Source organism: Punctularia strigosozonata (genome assembly GCF_000264995.1).
Source record: "Punctularia strigosozonata HHB-11173 SS5 unplaced genomic scaffold PUNSTscaffold_5, whole genome shotgun sequence".
Lineage (NCBI taxonomy): Eukaryota > Fungi > Basidiomycota > Agaricomycetes > Corticiales > Punctulariaceae > Punctularia > Punctularia strigosozonata.
Window position 1 is genome coordinate 1,484,659 of NW_006767437.1, and position 19,464 is coordinate 1,504,122.

The 19,464-nt window shown below is 53.9% G+C and overlaps 9 protein-coding genes across 9 annotated transcripts in view; 5 read left to right on the forward strand and 4 right to left on the reverse strand.

The window, feature by feature from the left end:
* PUNSTDRAFT_133655 (uncharacterized protein) overlaps positions 1-855 on the reverse strand; it is a gene marked incomplete at both ends in the record, with an annotated part of 1,489 nt that extends 634 nt beyond the window's left edge. Inside the window, 4 exons of the mRNA XM_007383090.1 lie at positions 40-228; positions 280-482; positions 540-689; positions 746-855. Coding sequence (XP_007383152.1) covers positions 40-228; positions 280-482; positions 540-689; positions 746-855 — 652 coding nt within the window. The remainder of the gene's footprint in view (positions 1-39; positions 229-279; positions 483-539; positions 690-745) is intronic.
* Positions 856-3,770: 2,915 nt separating this feature from the next.
* Positions 3,771-4,130, forward strand: PUNSTDRAFT_133656 (uncharacterized protein; the record flags this gene model as incomplete). Its single annotated transcript, XM_007383091.1, has 1 exon — positions 3,771-4,130. The coding sequence occupies one exon, from the start codon at positions 3,771-3,773 to the stop codon at positions 4,128-4,130; it is 360 nt and encodes a 119-aa protein (XP_007383153.1).
* A 395-nt stretch (positions 4,131-4,525) lies between these two features.
* PUNSTDRAFT_86399 (Pkinase-domain-containing protein) lies at positions 4,526-7,560 on the forward strand. The gene is made up of 11 exons (XM_007383092.1): positions 4,526-4,730; positions 4,805-4,875; positions 4,933-5,024; positions 5,076-5,100; positions 5,164-5,603; positions 5,660-5,768; positions 5,822-5,917; positions 5,978-6,181; positions 6,244-6,904; positions 6,963-7,133; positions 7,191-7,560. The coding sequence occupies exons 1-9, from the start codon at positions 4,595-4,597 to the stop codon at positions 6,283-6,285; spliced, it is 1,215 nt and encodes a 404-aa protein (XP_007383154.1). The 5' UTR covers positions 4,526-4,594; the 3' UTR covers positions 6,286-6,904; positions 6,963-7,133; positions 7,191-7,560.
* A 272-nt stretch (positions 7,561-7,832) lies between these two features.
* Positions 7,833-10,855, forward strand: PUNSTDRAFT_86402 (RNB-domain-containing protein). Its single transcript, XM_007383093.1, has 2 exons — positions 7,833-8,224; positions 8,280-10,855. Exons 1-2 carry the CDS (start codon positions 8,115-8,117, stop codon positions 10,771-10,773), a joined length of 2,604 nt encoding a protein of 867 aa, XP_007383155.1. The 5' UTR covers positions 7,833-8,114; the 3' UTR covers positions 10,774-10,855.
* A 26-nt stretch (positions 10,856-10,881) lies between these two features.
* PUNSTDRAFT_133660 (kinase-like protein) lies at positions 10,882-12,607 on the reverse strand (the record flags this gene model as incomplete). The annotated part of the gene is made up of 8 exons (XM_007383094.1): positions 10,882-10,896; positions 10,955-10,983; positions 11,038-11,290; positions 11,345-11,488; positions 11,544-11,659; positions 11,714-12,118; positions 12,169-12,277; positions 12,338-12,607. 8 exons carry the CDS (start codon positions 12,605-12,607, stop codon positions 10,882-10,884), a joined length of 1,341 nt encoding a protein of 446 aa, XP_007383156.1.
* Positions 12,608-12,772: 165 nt separating this feature from the next.
* Positions 12,773-14,172, reverse strand: PUNSTDRAFT_86405 (Yip1-domain-containing protein). The gene is made up of 6 exons (XM_007383095.1): positions 14,069-14,172; positions 13,756-13,999; positions 13,481-13,673; positions 13,317-13,420; positions 13,057-13,263; positions 12,773-12,993 (listed from the first exon to the last, which is right to left on the reverse strand). The coding sequence occupies exons 1-6, from the start codon at positions 14,136-14,138 to the stop codon at positions 12,951-12,953; spliced, it is 861 nt and encodes a 286-aa protein (XP_007383157.1). The 5' UTR covers positions 14,139-14,172; the 3' UTR covers positions 12,773-12,950.
* Positions 14,173-16,473: 2,301 nt separating this feature from the next.
* PUNSTDRAFT_133662 (uncharacterized protein) lies at positions 16,474-16,858 on the forward strand (the record flags this gene model as incomplete). The annotated part of the gene is made up of 3 exons (XM_007383096.1): positions 16,474-16,500; positions 16,558-16,773; positions 16,829-16,858. 3 exons carry the CDS (start codon positions 16,474-16,476, stop codon positions 16,856-16,858), a joined length of 273 nt encoding a protein of 90 aa, XP_007383158.1.
* Positions 16,859-17,028: 170 nt separating this feature from the next.
* On the reverse strand, positions 17,029-17,496 carry PUNSTDRAFT_133663 (uncharacterized protein; the record flags this gene model as incomplete). The annotated part of the gene is made up of 1 exon (XM_007383097.1): positions 17,029-17,496. The coding sequence occupies one exon, from the start codon at positions 17,494-17,496 to the stop codon at positions 17,029-17,031; it is 468 nt and encodes a 155-aa protein (XP_007383159.1).
* Positions 17,497-17,965: 469 nt separating this feature from the next.
* Positions 17,966-19,399, forward strand: PUNSTDRAFT_133664 (uncharacterized protein; the record flags this gene model as incomplete). The annotated part of the gene is made up of 4 exons (XM_007383098.1): positions 17,966-18,187; positions 18,250-18,699; positions 18,744-18,890; positions 18,941-19,399. 4 exons carry the CDS (start codon positions 17,966-17,968, stop codon positions 19,397-19,399), a joined length of 1,278 nt encoding a protein of 425 aa, XP_007383160.1.
* Between the last annotated feature and the right edge of the window lie 65 nt (positions 19,400-19,464).

Here is a 19,464-nt window from a genome sequence, read left to right on the forward strand (position 1 = left end):
TCACGAACAGGGCATGGAATGCCGATGTTCACGGCGTACGACCTTCTCTGAATGCTGCAGGAGTATCTTGCAAAGATTGGGATTGAGCGCGTGATCCGGCCGAGTCGTACGCCAGCTGGGGTTTATGGGGAAGACGGGGCGTAGGCGTGCCGATGTTCACGGCATACAACCTTCTCTGTATGCTGCTGGAGTATCTCGCAAAGGTCGGGATCGAGCGCATGGTATACCCTGTTCGTGCATTAGCTGGAGTTTATCAGGAACAGGGTGTGGAATGCTGACCGTTCATGGCAGGGAACTTGCTTGGGATATTGCTTGAATATCTTGCAAAGGTTGGGATCGAGCGCGTGATCCGGCCTAGTCGTGCACCAGCTGGAGTTTGTGGGGAAGAGGCGGCGTAGGCATGCCGATGTTCACGGCGTACAACCTTCTCTGTATGCTGCCGGAGTATCTCGCAAAGGTCGGGATCAAGCGCATGGTATACCCTGTTCGTGCATTAGCTGGAGTTTATCACGAACAGGGCATGGAATGCCGATGTTCACGGCGTACGACCTTCTCTGAATGCTGCAGGAGTATCTTGCAAAGATTGGGATTGAGCGCGTGATCCGGCCGAGTCGTACGCCAGCTGGGGTTTATGGGGAAGACGGGGCGTAGGCGTGCCGATGTTCACGGCATACAACCTTCTCTGAATGCTGCAGGAGTATCTTGCAAAGGTTGGGATCGAGCGCGTGATCCGGCCGAGTCGTACGCCAGCTGGGGTTTATGGGGAAGACGGGGCGTAGGCGTGCAGGTGTTCACGGCGTGCGACATTCTCTGGATGCTGCCAGAGTATCTGGCAGAGGTCGGGATCTGGCGCATCGTCTGCCCTGCTCGTGCATTAGCTGGGGTTTTTCAGGAAGAGGGTACGGTATGCAAACGGCTCACAGCGTGGGACCCTCCGGGACTGTTGCTGAGGTACGTAGTCGAGGTCAGGATCGAGGGGTCGGCAGTGCTAAAATGAGGGAAAGCCTCTGCTGGAATTTATCGCCGAGGTCGTGCTGACCCGTGTCGCGGAAGATCCGTGTATATCTGTAGTTTATCGTCAGGATCGTGTGGCCAACCAGTACCGAATCGAGCCCTCACGTACTGCCACGGTTTATCGTCGTGAGCTAGCAGCCCTGCGAGTGAGCACCTATTGCTGGTACTGATGTTTGTGGCGGAGAACTGAGTGGAGCGAGAACCATGCCGAGGCCGAGCCCTACGTTGCTGAAGTATGTTTCGATGGCTACCCACCCCGGTCGTGCAAGCGTTCAGCGGGTGATTATGTCTCCAAAAACGATATTCATGACGGAATCTTTCTGAGTGCCTCAGCGTCTAAAAGCAATAGCGTTGATAGGTCCATGTTGAAAGCGACAGCGCGAGCGAGTAGAAACCTCCCTTCGCGAGGGGTTATCGACAGCCGAGCTGGAACCGTCAATAGCGAGCGGCACGATTGCAATGGCACGTGCTGAGTGAGGAATTTATAACGTACCTCGAGGTAGCTGAGGTTTATACTGGTACGAGCACATGTGCGAGGCCCGTCCGGGTCCTGAGGCTGCTGCTGTGATTTGTTTGCGAGATACGCGACAAGCGACTGCAAGTGGTTTGTGCATTAGGTTTCTACGGCTACAGCAGCAATTTGTTGGACTGGATCGGTCACTAGCATTGAGCGCTGCCCGTCAACCGCCTCTGTTCGAATTGTTTCCGGCCTGTTCCCAGGTTTGCGCCGACGGGAGAAGCGTGGCGATGAAGACCCCGAAGCTGTGGAAACTAAGCCCGGGCCAGTCGAAGCTGGCCCAGGCATCAGGCGCGCGTTTGCCTCAAGATCCACTGCGCCCAGCGTACCAACAGATCACAAACAATCCTGAAAGCAACGCCACTCTGCTAGACGTCGTCTTTCAGAACGCTGCTCGCATATCTGCGCTCTCGTTACGCGCGACTCCCGACATTGCCTTGTTCAACACTGCGCCAGTTCCGGACATACGCGCCCACGTTGAAGACGCCTCATGTTGCGTCTCCCGCCATGAATCCTCCCAAGCAACCCGCAGGCGAGATACTGATTACCGAACTGATCCACAAAACAAAATAATGTGTACCTATCAAAGAGCATGGACTCGTACAAGGCACCAAACAAGCGACCCTGAGATACGGTGAGTGAGGACATGATGTTGGGCCGTACACCTGCTCGTCGCAGCGGTTGAGCATCTTCGTTTTGAACACGACAGCTTTCCCATTGCTATTCTTTGCAAGAGGGCCCCAGTGATGAACTTACAACCCCGGAAACTGCGAACCCCCATATCAAACCTCAGAAGCTCCCAATAGTTTGTGAGTGCTGTCCGCTCCACGATGGCGGACCAACATGACTTGAACACCGGAAACAAATTTCCATCGATCCCTCGACTTCTCTAACATCACTACAGTTCAATAGAATCCCGATATAAACGATAGTAACGGCATCAAGTTTCGTAGTTCATTTCGTCCATGAACTCGATTTCTCTGCTCAATACGAAACCCTCCGCCTTTTTGGCAGTTTCGTAACGGACGTGCGCTTCGCTCGTGCAGTCTGCTTGAGTAACGTACATGACAATACACATCAGATCAGATCACGGACAGCAAGTTGGAGAAGAGCGGCACCGAAGAAGCTGTCTACGGAATCGTATTCTTGCCACAGAATGAAAGTGAAGCCGTCCGCTGCGTCGGGATATCATTGGATACGGTGATCAATATCGCTCATATGCTCACCACCCGGTCCGTGCAGCGGTCTGTAAGATTTGAATATGATTGTGCCGGGGAGTGTCAAGCTGTAGCTTGCTACAGCTGCACCCAACTCCATGAATCGATCAATTCTCTGTGGATCTACCTTTACCTGTATGCATGAGAATGGTCGGTCAGAGCAGAACAGTGGAGACATCAAGATATGTACCGTTGCGCGGAATATGACGTGACCATTCTTGGCGGTGGGGATGGGCTTGGGAACAGTTTGAGACATAGTTCACGAGCGGCTTGAACAGATCCTATGCGACCGCGATCTTATGTACTGTACCTCCCGAGCTATTCACACCAATGTGTGGTAAGCGCATCGGAAATTCCCCGATGATACCATGCATGCCGTCGGTTCATTGGTATTCTTCAATAAGTCCGTGACAGCTTTAGGCTTATTCTCCAACCTAGATGCCTATTCTGAACCATTATGACCTCAAAGTTTAGACCCGTGAAACGAGATGGAGCTCCTTTAATGCTGTCGGTCTTGACCATGTCATACTCGTGAAGATAGCTGCTGTATCGGTCATATCCAAATTGGCCGGCCCAAGCTATGATCAGGCTGCGGCTGCCCTCAGCCAAGCCTTCGCCGACGGGCAACCTTGTGAGTGATTGCATCACGTCGATGATTTGTTCGAGACTGACGTTTGTCGAGTGCGTGTATATCGTCACTCACCCAACACCAGCCCTCGAAAGGGCTGGGCAGCAGGTGATGTGTGCATGCATCTGGTGTTGATGACAAAATCCGGTCAGCCTGAACTTCCTACGACACTGTCGGCTCCAAGATGGGGCTTCTACAACATCAGTTTCGGCGGAAGCGCGTTAACTTTGCCTGAGCCATTCGCAACCAAAACGGTCGAGTCCGTTTTCTTCAAGCTGCATGCCGCAGAGGGACATGGTATCTCTGCGGTCGAAGTCGCCCTGCAAAATCGATGCAATTAGGGAAACGTGTACATGGGATTCGAAGCATTCGAATCAGGACGCAGCGCCCAGCAATGTTGATCATAGACAAGCAGCACCTTCTCAACAATCCTGCAGACCGTGATCACTGCATGCGGAATATGGTCGCACTTACACTCCTGAAGGGTGCTTGGCCGGAGGCGGACGACTATGCCGATGAATGTCGATGGGCGAAAGATCCTGAGGTCTACAAATTGCGCAGCAGGACAACTATGGAGGAAGATCCGCAGATGACCGCAAGGTACTACGACTTTGAGCTACGATCGGCAGCCAGTGGCCTGACAGTGTCATTGGAGGACGGGAGTGACGGGACTGTTTTTGACGAGGTCGTTGTTGAGGTCACCCTGACCGAGAAGATACCGCCGACCTTGTCAAGGCAAAATTCATCCGATTGACGAGTGGAACTCTGTACGATCCTGAGGACATGTGGTGCCATACTATGGAGGATAATCCAGGCAATTGGGCCGTGAAAGATTGGGTCAACCAGTTCTCGAGGCGCGGAGAGGCACAACCGTAGTTCGGAAGGTACATCCATTGCTTGGGTATGGATGCCGAGGTAAAAGAGTGCAGAACATATGATGATACGACGCGGTGATCGCAGTGGATCCTGATTGCTGTATAAAGCGGCGGCATCGCAAGCAGAATCTTTAGTAGAATTGGTAGTACTGCACTATGTAGACTCGATTTAGAACGGGCTCTGAGTCTGATAAGCTTACTACCTAACCTGAGTCGCGACCGTTTGACATGTGACGAGGATACACGTTCTTCAGGGACCTGCTGCCACCGCCGTATTACCGTTACCGCCGTACCTCTTTCTACATCTGCTTTCCAAGAGGGAGCGGGATAAAAGTGAACCATAATGACCTTGCAACCGCCGAAAAGTCAACTGTTTCGTACGTTGGACAACATCAAGGACCTCGCCAAAGATGCGCTCTGGGGTCTGTCGTCATGTATATGCAAACCGGACTCGAGCATCAAGATAAACGGCCGAACATGTTCGTGGGTGGCCTACTCATGTGGACCCGTGATACTGCTGTCGAATGAAGGTGGCTTATACGCTGCATACCAGTCAAGATCATCAAGGTTCTCGGAGAAGGCGGCTTTTCGTTCGTGTATCTTGCACAGGATGAGGCCAGTGGTGTATGTCGCGCTCTCGTTACTTCCGTGATGTCTATGAATTTTCTGAACATCTGCCAGCGAGAGTTTGCGCTCAAGAAGATACGCTGTCCGACAGGTTCGGACGGGGTGAAGGAGGCCATGCAAGAAGTTGAAGCGTACCGGCGGTTCAAGTGAGCGTTGATCAGCCCGTCCTGCCTTCATCGACATAACCTCAGTCGTAGGCACAAGAACATCATCCGCATTCTGGTGGGTGCCATTCTCACATGTTACGTCCCAACACGGGTCCTCATGCCTCTCTGTCCACGTCAGGACTCTGCCGTCGTGCAAGATCCCGAAGGCGAGGGCAAGATTGTCTACCTGTTCCTTCCCCTCTACAAGCGCGGCAACTTTCAGGACGCTATCAACGCGCACTCCGCCGCGGGGACCCATTTCTCCGAGAAAGAGATGTTACGCCTCTTCAAGGGGGCATGTGAGGCCGTACGCGCCATGCACCAATACCGGCCATCTGCCCGTGGCGCGACCCAAGCTCGGCCTGCGGCGCGGTCTGCGGATCCGGGCGGAGAAATCTTGGATCATCCCGACCACGCAGACGACGACGGAGCCAGCGTGCCCCTGGTGGCAGCGCAGACGCGGGAGGAGGGTGAGCCGATATTCGACGAAGACGACGATACGCAGACCAGTGCGTTGAACGGGGACGGAAACACCGAAGCAGGAATCGTACCTTACGCGCATCGAGACCTAAAACCTGGGTACGTACTTTGGTATTTGCGTTAACTCATGAACTCAGTTGATTTAACGTGACCAGAAACGTGATGATCGCGGATGACGGCGTTACGTCGATCCTTATGGACTTCGGCAGCGTGATGAAAGCACGCGTCGCGATCGAGAACAGGAATCAGGCGTTGCTTCAGCAGGTGCGACGGCGTCTTTCTTTCTTGCCCAGCGCTTGCTAAACCCGGGCACACAGGATATAGCCGCGGAGAAAAGTACGATGGCATACCGCGCTCCCGAGCTCTTCGATGTCAAGACCGGCGTAACAATCGACGAGAAGGTTGACATTTGGGTCCGTCACCCTTACGTCGATGGTTGTCGCCCAACCCTCACGCGCATTGCATTGTTCTAGTCACTAGGCTGTACGCTATACGCTATGGCCTACCTACATTCGCCATTCGAGAACCTGCAAACAACCGAACAGGGCGGTTCAATCGCAATGGCGGTCATGAACGCGCAGTACAAGCATCCACAGTCGTCGTATTCGGACGGCTTGAAGAAACTGATCGACAGTATGTTGACGGTCGACCCAAGTAAGCGGCCCGATATCGACCAGGTAAGACTCGCATCTCCCCCGCGTGACCGACGATGCATGCTTATCCCCGCGGTCGAAAATAGGTCATCGGGATGGTCGACCGCTGTCTCCAAAGTGCGAGGTAACGACCTCGCTACTTGATGCGACACGGACGCATGGCATGGAATTTCGGTGGTCGTCCGAGGTGTAACCTATGCCTGCTTGATATCCCCAGTATCGTGAAGCTATTTATTGTATGCGGAGCTCTCACGACAGGAAAGCAAGGCGAGACAACGAAACTCTGAGAAATACGGAGGGACGGGAGGCAGCTCATTCTTTCCGTGCTAGTTCCCGCCGTTTCACTATTTTCCGAGGAATTACATGGTCCGCGTGGGCCTTCAATGGCGGTTTCGCGGTCTCGATGCGAGGTCTTTTTGGAGGTGCTGGAGAGGTCGAGTCGCCAGCCGGTTTTCGAGCTTTCCGCTCCGTACTGCGCTCCACGGGCGGTTTGGCGACTTTCGGTTTGACAGACGCCTTGCTCTTCTTCGCCGCTTTCGCTGGGGAGTGAATGATATCATTCGTTTTTCTTTGTGTGCTCGTCTTCTTCGGCGGAGACGAAGTCTGTGGTCGCTCCTGTTCCGGTTCGCTCCCCTCAGGGTCGGACACATGCTCTGCAGACTTATTCTCGGCTTTCTTAGCTAGCGCTTTCGCCTTCATCTGCTTCTGTCTCGCCCGTTTTTGTTTTATTTGCTCTTGCTTAGCTTTCTATGAACATGCGATAACAATCAGCCAACATGAAAAAGACATCAAGGGTATCACTAACCCGCTTCAGTGCTCGATTTGAAAGACCCTCCGGCTTCTCCGACTCCCCCTCCTCAAGCATGTTCCCACGAGCTCCACCTGCGTTGAGTTCCGCTAGGATCTCTCGAACGTCGCGGTCCGCTGAACCTTCCTCGGCAATGGTCGTGAACCGGGAGAACCGTCTGACATGGTGCTGCATAAACATCCATGAGTGAACCCCAAATGATTGTAAGAGTAAAAATCGTGGTACCTTGGACGTCCGGTGCACGTCGATCATGATGCTGTTCTTCAAAAGCTTTCCCGGACACACTGCACACGCGGAAATATCGGGGGCTAGAGAAATGGTGTATATGGGTTCGCGGAGGGCTTCAGACAGCGATATAGGTGCTGGCTCCTCGTCGGTGTCGGTGTCCTCATCCTCGTGCTCTTCGTCTTCCTCCTCTCTACCCCTCTTCATACCACGACGCGCGGAGGTAAGCAGTTCCTCCTCCCTCTCCTCTTCGGACCCATCTTCGTTCTCCTCTCCGTTTTCTTCAGCTTCATCAGAGTCCGAGTCTGACGCAGATTCCTCGGAATCGGTGTCCTGTATGCCTAACATTTCTTTTGCCTCATCGTCTAATCCGAGTTCCTTCTCCTCCTCGCGTTTTCTGATCCTTTTGGAGACCCTCTTGAACATATCGATTCTGTTGATATGTAGATAGTGTCTAAGGAACTGCCAAAAGGATACCGAGGCGAGAAAGTCGGCAGTGAAGTCAGAAATGCGGAATATATTCCACGCCAATTCCACGTGCTCCGAAATTTCTGAGTCGTCCAAGTCCTGCTCAACTTGGACACCTCTCCGACACCTGGCCATTCTTTCTGCATGCATCGTCGCGGCCTTCAACAATGTGCCAGTTCTTGCCTTAACAGCAGCGGTCCTTCTTCGCATGTACCAACTCCTATAGTCGTTACTCGCCGCCATCGCTCTGTCACCGCCGGACGCGCGCGAACCCTCAAGCGCAACCATGAATCCATACACAAATGGACCACTCACCTCCTGAAAATCGCGGCCAAAGGAGACAAAGCCCCGGCTCAGGGATACCAGTTTGCTACTACCCGAAGAGGAGCAGAGGAACGGTTACTTGCCGCCATAGCACGCTCCGCGCGGCTGCAAGAGAACTCCGCGTTCGCCTCCATGGAGAAGGCTCAATTCACCACTGGCCGGGTCGACGATGCCGCCATCGAGCCTGATAGTAACACGAATACGATGTCTTTGGATCCTGGGACGTTCGTCGAAATGCGAAGGTGCGACCATCTTTCCTCGTGCTCGAATGCGACTGTCTAACGACCGCGATGACAGGAATGGAATTGTCACTCATGGCGTCGTCCTTTTCGAAACCGTACTGAACCACAAAGTCACGACAATGAGTCTTACGATGGATGGTGATCTATGGCCTCATCTTCCTGCAGATGTCTTTTTCGCCGTGCCTGGGTTCATATCTGCCAACATGGCTGCGCGATGTGGCTGGCAACGTATCGCGGAAAACGCCGTGCAGAACAACGCTCGCGTCGAGGTTCTTCGACGCATACGCGAGATTGGTATAGCCGTAGAGCGGCTCTCGCACTCGATCAACATCCCGATATCCGGAATATACGACCAATTGAAGTCCTCCGACCCGGAAGGCTGGGTCGAGGTTTCCTTGATGCAAGTGGTGGATATGATCGAGACGAGACAGGTTTCTCGGATGCTGAAGATCTTCGCCGTCCATAAGCAACTCTTCTCGCGGCCGGCCCATTTCGTCGCTGTCCACCAAACCTATCTCACCCAGCAGATGTTCCAACTGCGACCTCAGGCACATATCAGTCGTCTCAGCACTGTCGGCTACATTGTCAGAAATCATGGGAAGGCGTTGGATGATTTTGCTGCCAAGGCTCGGCGAATCATAACGGCTTCACGGGAACGAGCTGCCGAGTCATGGGAAGAAGAGCCCAGTCTATCGACTACGCCCTCTCATGGATTACCCAGCTTCAACGAGACAGATCGACTCATCATCCAGGTCGTGCTCGAGTCACTTCGTGAGGCAAGATCCGTCCAGGAAGACCCTTATGCCGTCCCTGTCGCCGGCATTCTTCGCAAAGTCGGGATGTACGACGCAAAGGTTGATGACTCCCTGATACATCGATTGCTTGTCGATCTCGGTGTCCTCTCTCCATGGCAGGATCTCACGGAGCGTGCTTTGCAGCTTGAGGCAGCGGGCCGAGGACTATCTATAGCGGAACCACCGAAAGACGAGATGATACGCCGAAGTTTGGATGCAGTCGCTCTTCCCGGAAACGCGGAACGAGCGTTGGGACCCGAGGATCTCTATCGTGTCGATCCTCTCGATTCATTACGCCACGATTTTGGTGACATGCCCGCGTACGTTATCGACGATGCCGATGCGAAAGAGCTGGACGACAGCATATCCTTCGAGGCCATCCCCACCGAGCCCGGATCCGCATGGATACACGTTCATATCGCAGACCCGACGTCGATTCTCCCACCTGGCCATATCCTTGCGCGCAGAGCGCGGGAGCAAGGCAGCACGGTATACTTTAATCATGCTACGTGGCCTATGCTTCCACTCGCCCTTATTGAGAACCGTCTCAGCTTAGGCAGCTTACAAGGGCGGCCTCAATCCGTCCTCTCGTTCAGTTTCAAGGTCGACGAGAAAGGCGCACTGACGGAACACAGAGTTCGCCCTGGGCTCGTTCGGAACATGATCATCACTCAGTATGACGCTGTAGACAAGATGCTTGGACTGCAGACGATTCCTATTTTATATCCCTTTGGCCAACCGGAATTGTCCCCCTCTCCTGAGTTGTGCGCATCACTATCTCTAGAACACATACATAATCTCCGCTCTCTCTACGATGTCTCTCGCAGGCTTTTCAAAGCTAGGCTCGCTTTGCCAACGTTCACATTTGGCAACCCTTCGGCACGGGTGTCTCTTCTGACGAAACCAATCCCCTCCGGACCCACGCCTGATCAGTGGCCAGCTTCATACCGTGGTTTTCCCTCCATGGCTTTCTCCGTTCACAAACCCGAACACCTTGAAATGGGCGCGAGGTCCATGGTTTCCGAGATGATGAAGGCCGCGAACAGGGTAGCATCCCGGTTTTGTCTCGAACGAAACATCCCTATCCTGCGACGCGCTTGCGGCCAGGTCTTGACCTTCTCGGACGAGGATTTTGCTCGCCTCCTGCAATCAAAGAACGAGTTAGGCATGGCCGACCACCGGGAGGTGGTGAAAGTCGGGGCTTCGAATCCTCCATCGACGTTCACAACCCGTCCGGAAGAACACTGGACACTCGGCGTACCTGCAGGCGAAGGGTACTGTTGGGTCACTTCTCCACTACGGCGATACATAGACCTCTTAGGGCATTGGCAAATCAAACATGCTATCCTTCATCCGGACGGAGGACCTCTCTTCGAGACAGAGACTTTGGAGGAGATTGGCCGCGAGCAGGAGGTGACGTTGCGCCGACTCAGGTTGAAAGGCAGGGCGCATCAGCTCGCGTGGGTCGCACTGTACCTCGATCGGGCGCTTCATACGCCCCGGAAGAACGAGAATCTCGCCCAAGGCTTCGCCTCGCAAGATATGGTAGCATATCCTATATCGGACATGACCAGAAACATTCAATCGGGCAGTTGGGCGTGCAAGGCAGTAGTCCCTGCGTTAGGTCTCACAGGCTCTTTGGATGTTGACAACGACCAAGACTCCGATGTCCGGCTTGGGGAACCGATCCCTGTCCATATAGCAGGCATCAAGCATGGTATCCGATCATCTATCACATTCACCCGGTTGACGTAGTTATCGTTCTCGTAGATCCACAATGTGCACTTTCCCTTTGTTTCACTCTATCGTATCTGTATCATACTAATGAACATCCTCGCTCATCACCGGCTCCCTACGATCCCTTTAGATGGGATCGACCTGCCATCCAGCGCGACCTTAGCATGGAGGAGACCGATGCACGTTCTTTGAAATTCACCTGCAGCAGGCGCTGCACAAAATCTTGGGCTGGAGGCGGAGTGAGCGAACCTGCTCGATGCATGGATGCAGCTTGAGCCTTACCGTCCGATAGCCTGTAGTATACCGCCAGTCTGCCTTCCCTAGGCGTCAACGCCTCCACAACCTTTTCCAAGGGCGGGTTCTTAAAGTATGGATGTGGATTCGAGAAATGGAACTCCACACCGCAAGGCGGAGCCAAAGGGTTGAAGCCGGCGAGCATTTCGGTGACAACCACACCGACGCTCCATGCGTCCGTGAATTCGTTGCTATATGCCCCGCTCGCAACCTCGGGCGCAATATAACCAGGTGTACCCGCCTGTGGGTCCGTGGTCAGCACGACTAGCAACTGTTCAGACGGGTGACCACTCACGTTCAGGGTGCCCTCGCCGTCATCTATTACGCATGTACCGAAGTCGCCGATTCGGACACGCGGCAGAGAATCATTACTCGTGTGCTTCAGTAATATATTGCGTGGCTTGATATCGCAGTGGATGATTGACCGATCATGCATGTACTGTTTTGAGGTCAGTCTTAGCAATTGCACCAAGTATCATGTCGTATGATCATACCGCAAGACCTTCGCAGAGTTGACGAGTGAAATCCCGCCAAACGTCGGGATCAGCCATTCCTTTCTGGCTCTGGATGTACCAATGAAGGTCCGAGTCATGCAGTTCTGTCACGACATCTAGGAAAATCTATATGACGGATCCGTGTACGTAGTTAGGCGGGAGAGACTCACAGAAGTGGTCTTGACACTTATGCGCCTCGCGTATTTTGAGAATGTTATCGTGGCGCAACAGCTGTAAAACGCTAATGTCCATTGCCCAAGTTCTCGCCCAAGTTTGCTTCTCCTTGTCGATCAATCGATGAACATCTTCCGTTGTCATTCCGGACGCCGTACTGCTTTCCTGTGACCTTCTCTTCTGCATGCGGCTGTAGGCAGCCTCTAGATTATCGCGAAGAGAAAGGTCTTTCACAGCATATAGCTTCCCGGACGTGAGGCGCCTTGCTTTCCAAACCACGCCGAAAGTCCCTTGGCCGAGCACTCCACTCGGCGCCGGGAGCAGTTCATAGCGCGCAAAGAACGACTGAGTCTTGTCGGGCACCGTAGGATTGGTGCTGCCGGTCTGGAAGAACCGGTATCCTTCGGCGAATCCTGAGTGCGCGGCAGACGATTTGAGAGCAAATACTAACTGTAATCATGGTCCGGGTGTTGCATGTTCTCCTCCGGATCGCCGAAGGCAACCATAGATCCATCGTGGAGCTGCTGAGGCACATCTGCAGGGATTCTTTCACCGTTGAGCTGCATGCATTCCGTGGGTTAGCCTCAACGCATCACGACGGCAAGACTTCCAAACTCAACGAATACACCGTTCCTGGAGGAAAGGTCCGTGATCCATACTTGGCCCACAGTCGGCTGCCACTCGATCTTGCAGTGCCTACCGCTCACGTACAGCGCCTCAAGCCTAGTGTCGTTGGTATCGTCGCGTCCGATGTTGTTGACGGGTCGAATCCTCTCGAGTTCAATGCGGAAAGCGGCAACAGATGGACGAAGCGGCAAGAGGTAGCCAAAGAGTTCGTCGTGTTGCGAAGTGGAGTATCGCGGCACGAATCGGTTGGTCGCGGGGGTCATCGCAGGGGCGGTCTCCGGTCAGCTACTGAACGAGGTGATGAAGGTTTTTTATCATGTTGCAGAGGGGCCAGTGGCTTTGTGCTTTGGCCGAAATCGATCACTTAGGGCCACCTCTCCCTTGGGCGCATTGTTCTGGTCGGCCTTGTGCACTAGGGGCATCATTCCACCGTGTTGCTTTGCCAATTCCGAAAAGCCTCCACTGGCGTGTAATAATGAAAGAGAAATGCTGGCAATACGTATCAGTGCTCAAAAGAGAATCGGTGCAGCAGTAGCCGGGATTGAATGGCAGGGAATTGCATATCATTATCGACAGCCTCCTATAGCACATGATCACAATATCCGCTCATTGGATGAGGATCATCCACGCGAGTATGAAATAGAATAATCTGCAATGCGTCCACAAGTCAGAGGGCCACCCTGAAAAGCAGTTCAAGGGGGCCGACGCTCACAATAATGGGTACACCGCCAATAGCACCCTTTGCTGTTCAATTTTGCTGCCATCCAAGAAGTTGACGCTGGCCCAGATGCTCCACGCCCATGCCGCGAGCGCGACGGGCGCGCGAACGTAGATCGCGCGGACGAAGCATGCCACAAGGGCTGCGATGTTGAGCGGTGCTATACAGTAGCCGAGAATACAAAGACCTTGGAAAAAGGATCTGTGGCACCCCTATCACTTTGGGATACTCACGGTTGAAGGAAGTCAACGCACACTTTTCCTCCGAGAAGCTTGGCCTGGACTGTGACCACAAGGGATCCGACAGATATAAGGACAATCACGCTAGTGAACACAGCAAGCGATTGAGACGCCGGGGCCTGGTCGCATGTATCAACGCGTATTCGCGTGGGTATAGGAAGGTATGCGCATATACGCACGTTTATGCTCAACATGATCGCCAACAAAAGGCATAAGATGAGTGGACCCCACAAGTCCCAGTCGCGAAGGACTTCACGTCCCGCGCCCGACCGGCGCGGGTACAAGACTTGGATGAGCTTGGTATAGATGGAGAAGAGGTCCCGTCCTATTGTGGCCGATATAGGCTCGTCGAGCGTGTCTGCACCCGCATACCTGTGGAGGATCGAGACACATGAATGGGTTATATCGTCTTCGGCATGATGCACGACGAAGTGCGGTGTCCAGAGATACGCACCTCGTCTCAACTCGTACGCCACCAATGGTCTGCCTATCGGGCCTCGGAGGTCCGCTTCCAGCACCACTTCCGCTCATGATGTTGCCCGACAGCCCAGGCGACTGCCCGCCCATGGTACCCGGAGGTGCAAGTTGTTCGGGTTGCGCGCGTGCCTTGCCCTTGTCTTGCTGCGGCTGTGGACTGCTTGGGATGGTAGGGTGCGAGAATCCGGGGATGGCATCCTCGTCAAGGTCGTCGTCATCGTCTATGCGTTGTTCACTTCAGACCACGGACTCGGATTGCACGCAACACGCCAGTCGTGGCGGGCGCTCACCAGCTTGGATGAACTGCGACGTCGAAGTTAGCGGCGTTCGTACGTCATGGTCTGGTGGAAAGGCCGCCATTGCTGGACTGGTACCGAAGCTGGTGTTGATGTTGCGACAAAGCGCTGAGGTCGGGGTAGGATGACGACGAGCGCGTGAGCGGGCCTGCGGGCGCCTATTCCTCTCGCAACACAGCCAAGCTACCTGGATAACATCTACATTCGTCTGCGGAAGTAGCCATCATCATTTATGACCTTTTGACCCCTCGCACCCATCGCGCGAAGATCTCCACAGATTAATGCGCTGTCTCTCTGTGTTACAAAATATCTCCGGCTATGATGCAATGATGCGTTCTCGTTCGCCATTGGTCAAACTGCACCAGTGAAGACAGACAGAGAATGGCATAGGATGCTAGGAGAATGCGTCCAATGCATCGCATATGTAGCAAGTAAATACAAGAAACGGAAGCAGGCGTGTTATGAGGAGGCGATGAGGATACTGGGTGAGAGTAGTAAATCAGTTCATGGCGAGTACTCAATCATGAACACACCATCGGGCTAGAACACGCAAAGACAAGAGCGAACTGTATCCACATGCTTCGTTCGTAATCATATGTCAAGATGTACCAAAATAGGGCTTGCCGTCGCGGTCAAGACAAGGAATATCCTTTTCCGCCAATATCGCAGCCGTCTTGACGCCCTCCATGATGTCCCGCCTATCACCTACGAGTGGCGCCGACTGGCGGATATCATACCATGAGATATCAACAAATCGCACGTCCTCCAATGCTGGGAGTTTGATCCGGTCGATGCCCCGAATGGCGTCGGAGGACGAGTTGCGTCCGGAGCACGATAAATGCCGGATCCCAGGATGTTCGATGGCCGATTGGAACGCAGGCATGTCGTCGCTCGGCAGGTCGTAGAAACCCAGCTCAGTAAGCCAAGGAGCATGTTCGCAAATCAACTCAAGCTCGTCCATGCAACAAATGCTGACATACAACTTCTCGAGAGTTCCTCCGAATGCGCTCATGAACTTTCCAAGCAAAGTGTCGCTCGCTCCCGTAAGCTGGCTTTCGTGTACACGGAGAGTTCGGAGAACCGGTAGATAAGCGGCTGTACCGAGTTGGAATGGGAGGGGGCCGTCGTCAAAAGTATCAGCTATGCTGTCGGCTGATGTCTAATTTCTGCTCGCCAGATGCATTGCACGCAGTCGTGACAGAAAGAGTTGTGGCGGTCTGTGCTGCTGCGAAAACGTGCCGTAACTGTAGTCCGAACGATCATCGTCGGTGTTCCGCAAGAGTTCGAGGTTGGGGAAGGAGTTCAGCCCGTAAACCAGAGACGCGGGCGTAAATCTAGGGTGGACTACGATGTCGAGATGAGTAAGGGATGCCGCGCTTCCCGAGGCGAGGAAAGGCAACCAGGTAGGCCGTCAGCAGAGGTTGGTCGGGAAATAGCGCAGTTTGGCGGTAGACAGCAAATGGCAGAGTTGAGCGCCTTCCCGACGTGCTAGTTCAGGTGATCCGTGGTATTCAAGAAGCACGGGTGAGTCCTTGTGAACAAGGCGGGCTGAGATATGGATAGGGAGACGAGGGCTTCGAGGGGTTTGAGGAGTTTAACAGGATTGATCAAGCCAGATACCTCTTCAGAGTATGTCCTCCATCCCATGCGTACATCACGAAGGATCCAGTGCTCTGCAAGAGCCTGTGAGACAAGTATCAGTATCATGCCGCTTGTATGCGGGGCTATTCGCGAGGCCCACTCACAACTCTGCTTTGTTTTATTCGCGGAACTTGGGGCCTGAATTAGGAGGAATGGGTCTGCCTCCCTGTGCACCGCGAACTCGTAGATCGTAGCATACTTGATGATACACCCCAATAATTCGTTGGGATATTGATTTATCGTCGTCATGTACTTGGTGTAACGGCTTTGGACGATGTGTTGACAAGGTTTGATCCGCGTCCTGGTGACAGCGGGTTCCGGGTTCCGTCGTCGTCGTAGTACTGTTAGGTGGCGGATATACCAGATTCGCGTACTTCGCTGCTCGTCCAAAACGGGCGAGCGAAGGCCACGAGATGTTGTATGATACAGCCGCGTGGGCAACCACTACGCTTCTATGGCAGCCGATTCGGCGCGTCAGTTGGGCGTCGGTGAGGTAGGAGTGGTTGGTGGTCGCGGAACAGGCCTACGTTAAATAATACGAGCGGGCACGCGCTGCGGAGTTGGATTATGGACTACGGTGTGCCAGAGCGATGAAAGGATGTCACAGTCAAGGTGGATAAATGAACGTATAGTAGTACTCATCGATGGCGCGGGCAACTTAAATGCAGTACGGCAATGGTGATAGCCTACATACAGTAACATACTGTACTTTTACGACCATAAGTAGCAGCGCGAAGAAGCTCAGGCAGGGCTTCTTCATGCCCTTTGGCGGAGGTGTCTCTGTCGTGTCTCTCGCCGATACCCGTTGAGGATCGCAATTTGACAGTCCCATGTCTTCCTAGTGCACCGGCCGTCACCCCGCCCTCGCCGAGCTGAAGGCACTGATCATCATCCTCATCCGCGCCTTCGACCTCGACTACGCCGGCCTCATCGACGCGAACGGCAAGACCGTCCCGTCCTCCACCCTCCCGCTGAGCAAGAACGAGAAGTCGTACCCCGTCCCGCCGTACGCCAACGGCTCCGGCTCCGCCATCCTGCACCCGGAGGGCGACATGTTGGTGAAGATGAAGCCGCGTCCGGGAGGCACGCGTTGGTGATCGCTGTGTCATTTAGACCCCTCCCCCTCCCATGTGTGTATCTTAAGCATCTGCTGTACTCGTTTGAAAGAATGGATATGAGGAACAGTTGGTTATCAAGAGAAGCGCATGTTGAATTACGACTGATCAAGCATGTAGTAGCGAGTACAGGGGAAAGCACAATGATAAGGACAGCGAAAGTTGGAGCAGATACACGGTATTCGTCCGGTCGCGAAGCTACTCACGCGCCTGAGCCTTCTTGCTGTCGGAACGGAGAACGCGGGTCGAGGTTGACTGGCTGAGGCGGCTGCGTTTGTTTCTCTCAGAGGTCGTGAACCGGTCGCGGAGTCCCGCGTCGTCATGGCTGCCACTGCGTGTAGCATGCACGTCCTGGACCTCGTCTTCTTCCGTGCGGCTACGTTTATAACGTCTAGACCTGTGCAGCACGTTTGATGCTGGCTCTGCAGGCTGGTCATTGTTGGCAGGTTGAGCGACGATTCCGTTTTCCGGCGGTGGGTCGTCCACGAGGGGCAAGGCATCACGGCCAGCTTTGAGGACGTCGAGGAACTCATCGTATGTAGGGGGTATATAGCCTGGTTTCATTGATTGGTCCATGTTGAACGTGGCCCAAAGTTTCCTGACCGTCTCCTTCAAGGGCTCAAAATACGGATGGAAGTCCGCGAGTAAGCGATCAAAGTAATACATCAGCTGGCCAAGCTTGTAGGTAGCTATGGCCTGTACGGTGTCGCCGACAAGCCAAAACCTGAGTTCACTCTACATGATATCGAAAGATTGTCGATATTGACCCGGGCCTTCGAGCGTGATGCACGCCCAACAAAGCACATAGAAGAACAACTCCAAGTTGTGGTGCACCTTGTGCTCAGTGGATCCATCGCCCGGAAGGAGATGCACGGATATGAATGGTAACGTGCCCTTGATGAGAGGCACGGTCAGTGAATAGACCAGATTCGCAGCGAGTATATTTCGAAAAATCGGTGATTTTTCGTGTAACAAAACTCTTGCCGCTGCGGATGGACGTCATTGCGCAGCTGCTTCGAGCGGCGTTGTATATATTACAGAGCTGCGGAGAACTTACTGTGGAGTACAGTATAGACCCTCAAATTCTGTATAAAATGTGTTTTGACGACGTGCTTGACCCAGCAATCTTGCGTTCATGTCTTCACCTCTCGAGGACCTAACAAACGACGGCGGCGGCGACAGGTCGCCGCGTCGTCGCGCAAACACAGCCACTGACACGCCCAAACGCGACCGCGACAACCGCCCTGGTGCTTTTTACGCTTCTCACTCTAGCCGCGCACCAATTCAGAACAGTCAACCGGCTCTGCACCCTGGAGGTCATCTTCCAGCAGCGGAGAATGGCTTTGGGTTCCTTCCGGTATGTTGTTCACGTCGGTTTTGAAGTATTTTGATTCCATCTGACCCGGTCATGCCTGGCAGTTTGCACCGGAGTATAACCCTTATGTGTTGCCCATGCCTGCGATGGGCTCACTTGGCGTCGCTCCGAGTGACATGGACAGGCCGGTAGCCTCTGGCTATGATCTCGACATGCATCCAGCGATGGTCGAGGGTCTTAGCAACGCTGGGGTTCCCAGCACAGGCAACTCGGCAGGTGATGGTCCTCGCGATTGCTCACCATCCGTGCACGAGCCCGAAGAGTCGCCAGCACCCAATCGTCCAAAACGCAAACACGGCACGAAGTTTTCGAAGGCCGAGCTCTATGAACTTGCAAGGACGGCTGTCGACATTGACCCTGGCAGCGAGCCATGGGGCAAGATCACGCAAGCCTGGCAACGGGTTGCGGAGCACCTGTGGGAGAAGCGCATGTTCGTCGGGAGCAGCGTAGAGACGATCAAGAACAAGATGAACAGTATGGTCTCGTACCATGAGGTACGCCTTATTCTTTTGTACCAAATCTTGTCTAACGTACTCAGGGGAGCTCCCTACGTGTGAGCCGCGATATCCAGGAAGTTCTCGATGGACCCGAAGGAGCCAGCTTCGGGTCGATTCTCGACACGGCTGTGACCCAGCGCGATGCGGTCCGTGACAAGAGTGACAAGCAAAAGTCCAGAATGCGAAAGGTATAGGCTCCTCTGTCATTATGCCGGATGCTCATTCATGTTTGGAACAGAAGAAAGCCGACGATGAGAAAGGTGGAGCACGGGTACGAGCTGCTGCGATGCAGACAATGAAGAGCCGCCATACCCACTCCCGCATCAGTGACGATGAAGACTCGGACAACCAGTCTGATCTCGAACCTGGCCCTTCAAAACGAAGGCGCGCCGGCCGGCAGTCTCAGGATGATGAGTATGCCCTCACCATGCAAGAACGCATGGCGGACCACTACGAGTGCCTCGAAGCTCACTACTCTCGAATCGAGGCACGTCAGGATACTCTCGCTGGCGAGCTTCGCCGCATGGTGGACGTCTACGAGCATGGTACCAGCACCATTGTTGCTGCCATTGAAGGCCTCGGTGTTCGTCAACCCGCTGTGCCGGAACGCAATGCGGAAGCTGAAGCTGTTGACACGCCGTCAACTGGTACTGATGATGCTCCGCCGCCTTTCTGTGACGATGAGGAGGAGATCTAACCGCCGCAAGTCCTTGTATTCTTATGTCTATCTGTATTTTATGTCTACATACTGTATCTCTATAT

Coding starts and splice junctions, on each gene's coding strand:
- PUNSTDRAFT_86405 (XM_007383095.1), bottom strand. CDS start 14,138: ATGGCGGCCTTTCCACCAGACCATGACGTACGAACGCCGCTAACTTCG. Junction 13,674..13,755: donor GGCGTACGAGTTGAGACGAG/GTGCGTATCTCT, acceptor GATCCTCCACAG/GTATGCGGGTGCAGACACGC. Junction 13,264..13,316: donor AAGCTTCTCGGAGGAAAAGT/GTGCGTTGACTT, acceptor GGGGTGCCACAG/ATCCTTTTTCCAAGGTCTTT.
- PUNSTDRAFT_86402 (XM_007383093.1), top strand. CDS start 8,115: ATGGAGAAGGCTCAATTCACCACTGGCCGGGTCGACGATGCCGCCATC. Junction 8,225..8,279: donor ACGTTCGTCGAAATGCGAAG/GTGCGACCATCT, acceptor CCGCGATGACAG/GAATGGAATTGTCACTCATG.
- PUNSTDRAFT_86399 (XM_007383092.1), top strand. CDS start 4,595: ATGACCTTGCAACCGCCGAAAAGTCAACTGTTTCGTACGTTGGACAAC. Junction 4,876..4,932: donor CACAGGATGAGGCCAGTGGT/GTATGTCGCGCT, acceptor AACATCTGCCAG/CGAGAGTTTGCGCTCAAGAA. Junction 5,101..5,163: donor AGAACATCATCCGCATTCTG/GTGGGTGCCATT, acceptor TGTCCACGTCAG/GACTCTGCCGTCGTGCAAGA.